Source organism: Glandiceps talaboti, chromosome 5 (assembly GCF_964340395.1).
Source record: "Glandiceps talaboti chromosome 5, keGlaTala1.1, whole genome shotgun sequence".
Taxonomy (NCBI): Eukaryota; Metazoa; Hemichordata; class Enteropneusta; family Spengelidae; genus Glandiceps; species Glandiceps talaboti.
Genome location: NC_135553.1, coordinates 12,451,170 through 12,463,288, shown reverse-complemented (window position 1 = coordinate 12,463,288; position 12,119 = coordinate 12,451,170). Strand labels below are relative to the sequence as shown.

The 12,119-nt window shown below is 39.2% G+C and overlaps 1 protein-coding gene across 1 annotated transcript; it reads right to left on the bottom strand.

The window, feature by feature from the left end:
* Positions 1-746: 746 nt before the first annotated feature.
* Positions 747-11,813, bottom strand: LOC144435359 (hemicentin-1-like). The gene has a single exon (XM_078123955.1). The coding sequence runs from the start codon at positions 11,811-11,813 to the stop codon at positions 747-749; it is 11,067 nt and encodes a 3,688-aa protein (XP_077980081.1).
* Positions 11,814-12,119: the final 306 nt, after the last annotated feature.

The window sequence follows — 12,119 nt, the reverse complement described above, 5'->3', positions numbered from 1 at the left end:
AAGTCCAAACAGTTTATGGTAAAGATTAAATATGTAAGCAGCACAAGCTGAGTTTATAAGTTGTGTTTTTTACTCAAGGGAAACTATTTACGTAAACCCTCAAGTTGATTAAACTATTCTGGTTTAACTTGATGTCATCAATGCATGTCTTCTATGACATTACATGTAATTGTCTTCCAATGTGGCATTGTTAGAACAGTTGATTGCATATTAGGGATTTCCTCGCCATTTTTAGACGCATAAAAATTTCGTCATCGGATCGTTTCTAATATCCCAATGCCAGGTTTCAGTTCAGTCAATTGCAAGTGATGGTTAAGTATGCTTCAGTAAGTAGAATACTGCGAGTAACTTTTAAATATATATGCATTAAAATTAAAGTCCGAGTCTAAAGTATAAGAAATTAGTTTTTTTTTATCCTACATTGAACTATTGATCTCACCCCCTAACTCCATGGGGATATGACAGATTGTTGATTTTCCTTCCCTGAAAACAACATGGTGAACCCCCAAATTCTTTTATTATTTCAAAAGGACCAAAATCAAGCTTTCATATGACAAAGTTTGGAGAGATTCGAAGAAATCTGATCTTCGGGAAAATTGGTCCCGAGGCGTATTCTACCTTCACGTGTGACGATAATAACTGCAGTGGTTACTTGAACATTGGATTAAATTTAATTTTAAAACCCCCAAATAAATGAGGTTTTGGATATTAGTTAATTTAGTGTCTTTTTCCACCCTAAAATTTAATTATGCGATAAGAACCAAGAACACTATAAAGTACGTAATAATTGTACACAACGAACCAGTATGTACCGAGGAAACTTTGTCAGGCACTGGTAAAACGGTCTTCATAGTTATTGTAGTGTCCGTCTTTTTCGGTGGCCTTGTCGGAATGGTGATGTTTTCTGGTGGGATGAGTTGAACATCAACTGTACTTATACCAATCATATTCCTTGCTTGACAAGACACGTCATAACTGAGGTCCATGGCAGTCATGTTATTGATTGCCAACCATATTTTGTTCCCTTCGACCCAAAGTTTATATCTTTCCATGTCAGGGCGGTCTTTCGCGCCGTCGAACAACCAGTCTAGCTCCCATATCTGTTTTGGATTAGCAAACGCTTCACAGCTTATGACAATTTTCATCCCAATGTCGCATATTGATATTGGCGGCTGTAAGATCACCACTGGTGTAAAGATAACGTTGATTGGTGCGATGTCACACAATAGTTCTTGTTGTGTTCCGGGAACGATTTCAACACAAGTGAAAATTGCATCATTGTCAGCCCATGATAATTCCAAATTGTATACACTAATCCAAGCACCGACTCTCTCGTCAAAGATGACCGAGGAATTTACACTTTCACCATTTTTACGCCATTCCAAAATCGGTGTCGGTTGTCCTCCCTGTGACAGGCACGTGATGGAGACGTGATCATTGACCATATTTGGTAATTTGCCACGACGAAGTCCAGCTATTGTACATACGGGGTTTTCTCCACTGTGAACGTGTTTCACTGTTGTACTCGGAATCGTTGTCTGCTGTATTGTGAACGAAGTTGTAGTGGTTTTGGGTATTACTGATGACGTCATTATTATTGGCGATTTGGTAGTTGTAATTAGTTGAAGTGTAAGTTCCTTTGATGTGTAACCACGTTCATTGGTTGCTTGGCACACGAAAGCGCGGGAAAAATCCTCAATTTGTACACTCTCAATTGTTAACGTGATGACGTTGACTAAAGTAGTAACTGTGTAACGAAGAATATCTGGTAGTGTCGTGCTGCCATCAAATAACCACAGTATGGTAGACAACGGTGGGTTGCTCTCAGCCCGACAGGAAAATGACACGCTGTTTCCAACATCAATTTGTATACTTTCCGGTTCTAACACCAACACCGGTGGATATTCGACATTTATTGGTCCAAATCCACAGGTGCGAGACTCGGAAAGATCTGGATGCGATTCTACACACGTGAACACTCTGTCATGGTCAGTGTTATCCAGAGTCCATTCAAACTTTATAGCCCATACTTCTTCTCTAGGAACGATCAACATCTCAGCATCCAATACGTCATCTCCCCTCTTCCATTGCAGTTGTGAAGGTCGGTCCCAACCACCTGACTTGCATGTGATTGATACTCGATCTCCTTCGTAGTTTATCGGAGGTGGTGTGGCATCACCATTGAAGCTACAGTAGGGATAGACCAATGTAGCAACAGTGCTGTGTGTTGTGGTGCTTGGTGGCGTAACAGTTGTAGTCTGTAGAACTGCTATGTTTAAAAACTTAGAAGCACTGCCCAGGGTGTTTATTGCTCTACATTCTATAACGTGAGCGGCATCACTTGACTGAAGATCATAAATTGTTAGTGTTACACCGATCTCTGTTTCAAATACCAAAAACCGACGGCTGTCAGGCACATGTGTTGAATTATCAAAATACCACGATAATGAACTTGGTTCTGGGTTTGCAGAAACTTGACAAGTGAAAGAAAGAGTTACACCTGGAATAGCATCTACCGTGTCTGGTTGTACAGTAATGACAGGGGAATATTTAACATCTATTGGTCCTATTGTACAAGTACGAACGGCTGAAAGTCTTTCATGTGATTCAATGCAGGTAAAAACTGTACCACTATCATCCCGAGTGGCAATCCATTCATAGGTAGCCGTTGATATTTTCATTTCGGTATATACAGTATACCGAAAATCAACTGATTGATCCCCACGTACCCATGTCAACTGCGAAGGTGGATCACCCCCTTGAGATTCACATGTAATGATGATAGGATACTCTCCTTGTTCGTTTATCATATCCAATCGTTCATCTGATGAACATAGAGGGTATTCCGCACCGGGAATAGATTTGGTCTCAGTGGTTGGACTTATAGTTGTGATCGTGTGAGGAATCAGCTCTACGTAAGCGTCAGTTGAGCCCTGGATATTTCTTGCTCTGCATCTCATGCTTTGAGAGAAATCAGAACTTTGTAGATTTTCAATTGTTAGCTGTGAAGTTGAGGATGTCGTGGAAATAGAATAACGCGACACATCAGGAAACTGTACCAAGCCATTGAAGTACCACTGAAAGGTTGGAAGTGGATTTCCAGTAGCAGAACAAGTGAAATGCACACTGTTACCAAGGGCACTTTGTATACTTTCTGGATAAACAGTTATGTCAGGACGATACTGGACATCTATTGGTCCAATAATACAAGTTCTTGGAGAGAATAGTCTAGGATGTGTTTCCGTGCAGGTGAGAGTGATACCATTGTCATCACGATGTAAGACCCATTGATATGTACTGGTCCATATTTTGTTGAATGTATCAGCGTTATAGATGTCCTCTAAAGTTGTAAAACCACGTGACCATTGAAGTTGAGACGGGGGATCTCCACCACGTGACTCACACGTGACCCTGACATATTGACCTTCTGTATTGGAGTCGCCATTGACGTTAATTTCTGAAGATGTGCAAGTAGGATAACCACTATCTGGAATGTCACTAATTGTTGTTGTTTGTATTGTTGTAGTTGGTGGTGATGTCAGTGTAACATAAACATTATCAAATCCTTGATTGTTGTTAGCTCTGCACATGATTGTTCTTGCATAATCACTTTGTTGAACGTTTTGTATCATCAAAGAAGATGTTGTACCAAAAGTATTTATAAAGTACCTTGATGATTCAGGAACTTGAGTTAGTCCATTGAAGTACCATTGAACTGTTGGTGAGGGATTTCCATTGGCCGTACAAGTAAAATAGGCAGTATTTCCAATAGCAACTTCCATAGATTCTGGATTTACAGTTACGTCAGGACTGTATTGAACACTGATTGGTCCAATTGTACAAATTCTTGGAAAGAATAATCTAGGATGTGTTTCAGTACAGGTGAGAGTAATGCCATTGTCATCACGATTTAAGACCCATTGATATGTACTGGTCCATATTTTGTTGAATGTATCTGTGTAATAAGTATCCTCTAAATTGGTAAAACCACGTGACCATTGAAGTTCTGATGGAGGATCTCCACCACGTGACTCACACGTGACCCTGACATATTGACCTTCACTATTGGCGTCGCCATTGACGTTAATTTCTGAGGAAGTGCAAGTAGGATAACCACTCTCTGGAATGTCACTAATTGTTGTTGTTTGTATTGTTGTAGTTGGTGGTGATGTCAGTGTAACATAAACATTGTCAAAACCTTGATTGTTGTTAGCTCTGCACATGATTGTTCTTGCATAATCATTTTGTTGAACGTTTTGTATCATCAAAGAAGATGTTGTACCAAAGGTGTTTATAAAATACCTTGATGATTCAGGAACTTGAGTTAGTCCATTGAAGTACCATTGAACTGTTGGTGAGGGATTTCCATTGGCCGTACAAGTAAAATATGCAGTATTTCCAATAGCAACTTCCATAGATTCTGGATTTACAGTTACGTCAGGACTGTATTGAACACTGATTGGTCCAATAGTACAAGTTCTTGGAAAGAATAATCTAGGATGTGTTTCAGTACAGGTGAGAGTAATGCCATTGTCATCACGATTTAAGACCCATTGATATGTACTGGTCCATATTTTGTTGAATGTATCTGCGTTATAGATGTCCTCTAAATTTGTAGAACCACGTGACCATTCAAGTTGTGATGGAGGATCTCCACCACGTGACTCACACGTGACTCTGACATACTCTCCTTCTCTATTGGCGTCGCCATCGACGTTAATTTCTGAGGATGTGCAAGTTGGATAACCACTCTCTGGAATGTCACTAATTGTTGTTGTTTGTATTGTTGTAGTTGGTGGTGATGTCAGTGTAACATAAACATTGTCAAAACCTTGATTGTTGTTAGCCCTGCACATGATTGTTCTTGCATAATCATTTTGTTGAACGTTTTGTATCATCAAAGAAGATGTTGTACCAATGGTGTTTATAAAGTACCTTGATGGTTCGGGAGCTTGACTTAATCCATTGAAGTACCATTGAACTGTTGGTGAGGGATTTCCATTGGCCGTACAAGTAAAATATGCAGTATTTCCAATAGCAACTTCCATAGATTCTGGATTTACAGTTACGTCAGGGCTGTATTGAACACTGATTGGTCCAATTGTACAAGTTCTTGGAAAGAATAATCTAGGATGTGTTTCAGTACAGGTGAGAGTAATGCCATTGTCATCACGATTTAAGACCCATTGATATGTACTGGTCCATATTTTGTTGAATGTATTAGCGTTATAGATGTTCTCTAAAGTTGTAGAACCACGTGACCATTCAAGTTCTGACGGAGGATCTCCACCACGTGACTCACACGTGACTCTGACATATTGACCTTCTCTATTGGCGTTGCCATTGACGTTAATTTCTGAAGATGTGCAAGTTGGATAACCGCTCTCTGGAATGTCACTAATTGTTGTTGTTTGTATTGTTGTAGTTGGTGGTGATGTCAGTGTAACATAAACATTGTCAAAACCTTGATTGTTATTAGCTCTGCACATGATTGTTCTTGCATAATCACTTTGTTGAACGTTTTGTATCGTCAAAGAAGATGTTGTACCAAAGGTGTTTATAAAATACCTTGATGATTCAGGAACTTGAGTTAGTCCATTGAAGTACCACTGAACTGTTGGTGAGGGATTTCCATTGGCCGTACAAGTAAAATATGCAGTATTTCCAATAGCAACTTCCATAGATTCTGGATTTACAGTTACGTCAGGACTGTATTGAACACTGATTGGTCCAATAGTACAAGTTCTTGGAAAGAATAGTCTAGGATGTGTTTCAGTACAGGTGAGAGTAATGCCATTGTCATCACGATTTAAGACCCATTGATATGTACTGGTCCATATTTTGTTGAATGTATCTGTGTAATAAGTATCCTCTAAATTGGTAAAACCACGTGACCATTCAAGTTCTGACGGAGGATCTCCACCACGTGACTCACACGTGACTCTGACATATTGACCTTCTCTATTGGCGTCGCCATTGACGTTAATTTCTGAAGATGTGCAAGTAGGATAACCACTCTCTGGAATGTCACTAATTGTTGTTGTTTGTATTGTTGTAGTTGGTGGTGATGTCAGTGTAACATAAACATTGTCAAAACCTTGATTGTTATTAGCTCTGCACATGATTGTTCTTGCATAATCATTTTGTTGAACGTTTTGTATCATCAAAGAAGATGTTGTACCAAAGGTATCTATAAAGTACCTTGATGATTCAGGCATTTGAGTTAGTCCATTGAAGTACCATTGAACTGTTGGTGAGGGATTTCCATTGGCCGTACAAGTAAAATATGCAGTATTTCCAATAGCAACTTCCATAGATTCTGGATTTACAGTTACGTCGGGACTGTATTGAACACTGATTGGTCCAATAGTACAAGTTCTTGGAAAGAATAATCTAGGATGTGTTTCAGTACAGGTGAGAGTAATGCCATTGTCATCACGATGTAAGACCCATTGATATGTACTGGTCCATATTTTGTTGAATGTATCAGCGTAATAAGTATCCTCTAAATTGGTAAAACCACGTGACCATTGAAGTTGTGACGGGGGATCTCCACCACGTGACTCACATGTGACCGTGACATATTGACCTTCTCTATTGGAGTCGCCATTGACGTTAATTTCTGAGGAAGTGCAAGTAGGATAACCACTCTCTGGAATGTCACTAATTGTTGTTGTTTGTATTGTTGTAGTTGGTGGTGCTGTCAGTGTAACATAAACATTGTCAAAACCTTGATTGTTGTTAGCTCTGCACATGATTGTTCTTGCATAATCATTTTGTTGAACGTTTTGTATCATCAAAGAAGATGTTGTACCAAAAGTATTTATAAAGTACCTTGATGATTCAGGAACTTGAGTTAGTCCATTGAAGTACCATTGAACTGTTGGTGAGGGATTTCCATTGGCCGTACAAGTAAAATAGGCAGTATTTCCAATAGCAACTTCCATAGATTCTGGATTCACAGTTACGTCAGGACTGTATTGAACACTGATTGGTCCAATAGCACAAGTTCTTGGAAAGAATAATCTAGGATGTGTTTCAGTACAGGTGAGAGTAATGCCATTGTCATCACGATTTAAGACCCATTGATATGTACTGGTCCATATTTTGTTGAACGTGTCAGCGTTATAGATGTCCTCTAAAGTTGTAAAACCACGTGACCATTGAAGTTGTGACGGGGGATCTCCACCACGTGACTCACATGTGACTCTGACATACTCTCCTTCTCTATTGGCATTGCCATTGACGTTAATTTCTGAGGAAGTGCAAGTAGGATAACCACTCTCTGGAATGTCACTAATTGTTGTTGTTTGTATTGTTGTAGTTGGTGGTGATGTCAGTGTAACATAAACATTGTCAAAACCTTGATTGTTGTTAGCTCTGCACATGATTGTTCTTGCATAATCACTTTGTTGAACATTTTGTATCGTCAGTGAAGTTGTTGTACTAAAAGTATTTATAAAGTACCTTGATGATTCAGGAACTTGAGTTAGTCCATTGAAGTACCACTGAACTGTTGGTGAGGGATTTCCATTGGCCGTACAAGTAAAATATGCAGTATTTCCAATAGCAACTTCCATAGATTCTGGATTCACAGTTACGTCAGGACTGTATTGAACACTGATTGGTCCAATAGTACAAGTTCTTGGAAAGAATAATCTAGGATGTGTTTCAGTACAGGTGAGAGTAATGCCATTGTCATCACGATGTAAGACCCATTGATATGTACTGGTCCATATTTTGTTGAATGTATCAGCGTTATAGATGTCCTCTAAAGTTGTAAAACCACGTGACCATTGAAGTTGTGACGGGGGATCTCCACCACGTGACTCACACGTGACTCTGACATACTCTCCTTCTCTATTGGCGTCGACATTGACGTTAATTTCTGAGGAAGTGCAAGTAGGATAACCACTCTCTGGAATGTCACTAATTGTTGTTGTTTGTATTGTTGTAGTTGGTGGTGATGTCAGTGTAACATAAACATTATCAAATCCTTGATTGTTATTAGCCCTGCACATGATTGTTCTTGCATAATCATTTTGTTGAACATTTTGTATCGTCAGTGAAGATGTTGTACCAAAGGTGTTTATAAAGTACCTTGATGATTCAGGAACTTGAGTTAGTCCATTGAAGTACCATTGAACTGTTGGTGAGGGATTTCCATTGGCCGTACAAGTAAAATAGGCAGTATTTCCAATAGTAACTTCCATAGATTCTGGATTCACAGTTACGTCAGGACTGTATTGAACACTGATTGGTCCAATTGTACAAGTTCTTGGAAAGAATAATCTAGGATGTGTTTCAGTACAGGTGAGAGTAATGCCATTGTCATCACGATTTAAGACCCATTGATATGTACTGGTCCATATTTTGTTGAATGTATCAGCGTTATAGATGTCCTCTAAAGTTGTAGAACCACGTGACCATTCAAGTTCTGACGGAAGATCTCCACCACGTGACTCACACGTGACTCTGACATATTGACCTTCACTATTGGCGTCGTCATTGGCGTTAATTTCTGAAGATGCGCAAGTAGGATAACCACTCTCTGGAATGTCACTAATTGTTGTTGTTTGTATTGTTGTAGTTGGTGGTGATGTTAGTGTAACATAAACATTATCAAATCCTTGATTGTTATTAGCTCTGCACATGATTGTTCTTGCATAATCATTTTGTTGAACGTTTTGTATCATCAAAGAAGATGTTGTACCAAAGGTGTTTATAAAATACCTTGATGATTCAGGAACTTGAGTTAGTCCATTGAAGTACCACTGAACTGTTGGTGAGGGATTTCCATTGGCCGTACAAGTAAAATATGCAGTATTTCCAATAGTAACTTCCATAGATTCTGGATTCACAGTTACGTCAGGACTGTATTGAACACTGATTGGTCCAATTGTACAAGTTCTTGGAAAGAATAATCTAGGATGTGTTTCAGTACAGGTGAGAGTAATGCCATTGTCATCACGATTTAAGACCCATTGATATGTACTGGTCCATATTTTGTTGAATGTATCTGTGTAATAAGTATCCTCTAAATTGGTAAAACCACGTGACCATTGAAGTTCTGATGGAGGATCTCCACCACGTGACTCACACGTGACCCTGACATATTGACCTTCACTATTGGCGTCGCCATTGACGTTAATTTCTGAGGAAGTGCAAGTAGGATAACCACTCTCTGGAATGTCACTAATTGTTGTTGTTTGTATTGTTGTAGTTGGTGGTGATGTCAGTGTAACATAAACATTGTCAAAACCTTGATTGTTGTTAGCTCTGCACATGATTGTTCTTGCATAATCATTTTGTTGAACGTTTTGTATCATCAAAGAAGATGTTGTACCAAAGGTGTTTATAAAATACCTTGATGATTCAGGAACTTGAGTTAGTCCATTGAAGTACCATTGAACTGTTGGTGAGGGATTTCCATTGGCCGTACAAGTAAAATATGCAGTATTTCCAATAGCAACTTCCATAGATTCTGGATTTACAGTTACGTCAGGACTGTATTGAACACTGATTGGTCCAATAGTACAAGTTCTTGGAAAGAATAATCTAGGATGTGTTTCAGTACAGGTGAGAGTAATGCCATTGTCATCACGATTTAAGACCCATTGATATGTACTGGTCCATATTTTGTTGAATGTATCAGCGTTATAGATGTTCTCTAAAGTTGTAGAACCACGTGACCATTCAAGTTCTGACGGAGGATCTCCACCACGTGACTCACACGTGACTCTGACATATTGACCTTCTCTATTGGCGTTGCCATTGACGTTAATTTCTGAAGATGTGCAAGTTGGATAACCGCTCTCTGGAATGTCACTAATTGTTGTTGTTTGTATTGTTGTAGTTGGTGGTGATGTCAGTGTAACATAAACATTGTCAAAACCTTGATTGTTATTAGCTCTGCACATGATTGTTCTTGCATAATCACTTTGTTGAACGTTTTGTATCGTCAAAGAAGATGTTGTACCAAAGGTGTTTATAAAATACCTTGATGATTCAGGAACTTGAGTTAGTCCATTGAAGTACCACTGAACTGTTGGTGAGGGATTTCCATTGGCCGTACAAGTAAAATATGCAGTATTTCCAATAGTAACTTCCATAGATTCTGGATTTACAGTTACGTCAGGACTGTATTGAACACTGATTGGTCCAATAGTACAAGTTCTTGGAAAGAATAATCTAGGATGTGTTTCAGTACAGGTGAGAGTAATGCCATTGTCATCACGATTTAAGACCCATTGATATGTACTGGTCCATATTTTGTTGAATGTATCAGCGTAATAAGTATCCTCTAAATTGGTAAAACCACGTGACCATTGAAGTTGTGACGGGGGATCTCCACCACGTGACTCACACGTGACCCTGACATATTGACCTTCACTATTGGCGTCGCCATTGACGTTAATTTCTGAAGATGTGCAAGTAGGATAACCACTCTCTGGAATGTCACTAATTGTTGTTGTTTGTATTGTTGTAGTTGGTGGTGATGTCAGTGTAACATAAACATTATCAAATCCTTGATTGTTATTAGCTCTGCACATGATTGTTCTTGCATAATCACTTTGTTGAACGTTTCGTATCGTCAAAGAAGATGTTGTACCAAAAGTGTTTATAAAGTACCTTGATGATTCAGGAACTTGAGTTAGTCCATTGAAGTACCACTGAACTGTTGGTGAGGGATTTCCATTGGCCGTACAAGTAAAATATGCAGTATTTCCAATAGCAACTTCCATTGATTCTGGATTTACAGTTACGTCAGGACTGTATTGAACACTGATTGGTCCAATAGTACAAGTTCTTGGAAAGAATAATCTAGGATGTGTTTCAGTACAGGTGAGAGTAATGCCATTGTCATCACGATTTAAGACCCATTGATATGTACTGGTCCATATTTTGTTGAATGTATCTGTGTAATAAGTATCCTCTAAATTGGTAAAACCACGTGACCATTGAAGTTGTGACGGGGGATCTCCACCACGTGACTCACACGTTGCTGTTATTAATGTGCCTTCAACGTTTGCAATGCTATTCGTTAGAAGTCCTGAAGATGTACATAATGGGTAGCCATCATATGGCGTGTCATCAATAGGTGATTCTGTTGTTAGGGATCCTCCCAATCTGATCTCCAATGGTTCCGTTTGAGTTCCAAGTGTGTTTTGAGCTTGACATGTAATTGTCACAAAGAGATCACTTTGACTATAACTTATTATGGTCAGTTTTATCTCCCGTCTCTCTTCGATCTCTTCTATTATATACCTATCACTGTCTGGTACATCAAGGGACTTGCCAAAAAGCCATCTTAAATATCTCAAACCAGGATTACCATATCCTTTGCATGTCACACTTATAGTCATTCCAAACTGCACGTCGATTCTCTCTGGTTCAAAAAAAAGTACCGGAGCAAAAGTAATGGTTATTGGATCAATTTCACATGTTCTGTCGTGAACGTTTTCCGGGTGACTTTCAATACATTGTAACGTGCTGGCATGGTCGATCCACGATAGACTCCATTCGTACATGTTTTCAGATTTTAGGTATTGTTCGATGTATTCTTGTGATGTAGATAATACGTCATCGCCTCTCATCCACACTAGGGTTGGTATAGGATCTCCACCTCTGCTTTCGCATGTTACGGACACTCTGTCTCCAATCCTGTTGGGTTTTGAGCCGTACCTTATACCAGATGTATAACATCTCGGGAAATCCTGCAGTGGTGGTGTTGCACGTGTAACAGGTACCAACGTAAAGTGAACAAGGATGAATGATATCAGTACATTGTTGATTACTTTCTTTGACGCCATTGGATTTGATCACTCGTACCTACGTATTGTTAAGGGTTTTTTTTCTTCCAGCCACACACAACAGTGCCCGTAATGATACATGGTCGAAATAAAGGACCCTTTCTATTGTCATTCCTTTTATGTGTTGAAATGTTTAACACGCTTGAAATACCAGCGACAATGGTAGTAGGCTGGCAAATCACGACTTCGTCTCCAAACTACACGGAACTAAAGTCCACAAAGACCGGATTAAAAGCTACTATATAGTAGCTTAGGCGATGAGGAAACACATGGAAGGTACCGATCCACTCAAGTCGTAGTTGTTAG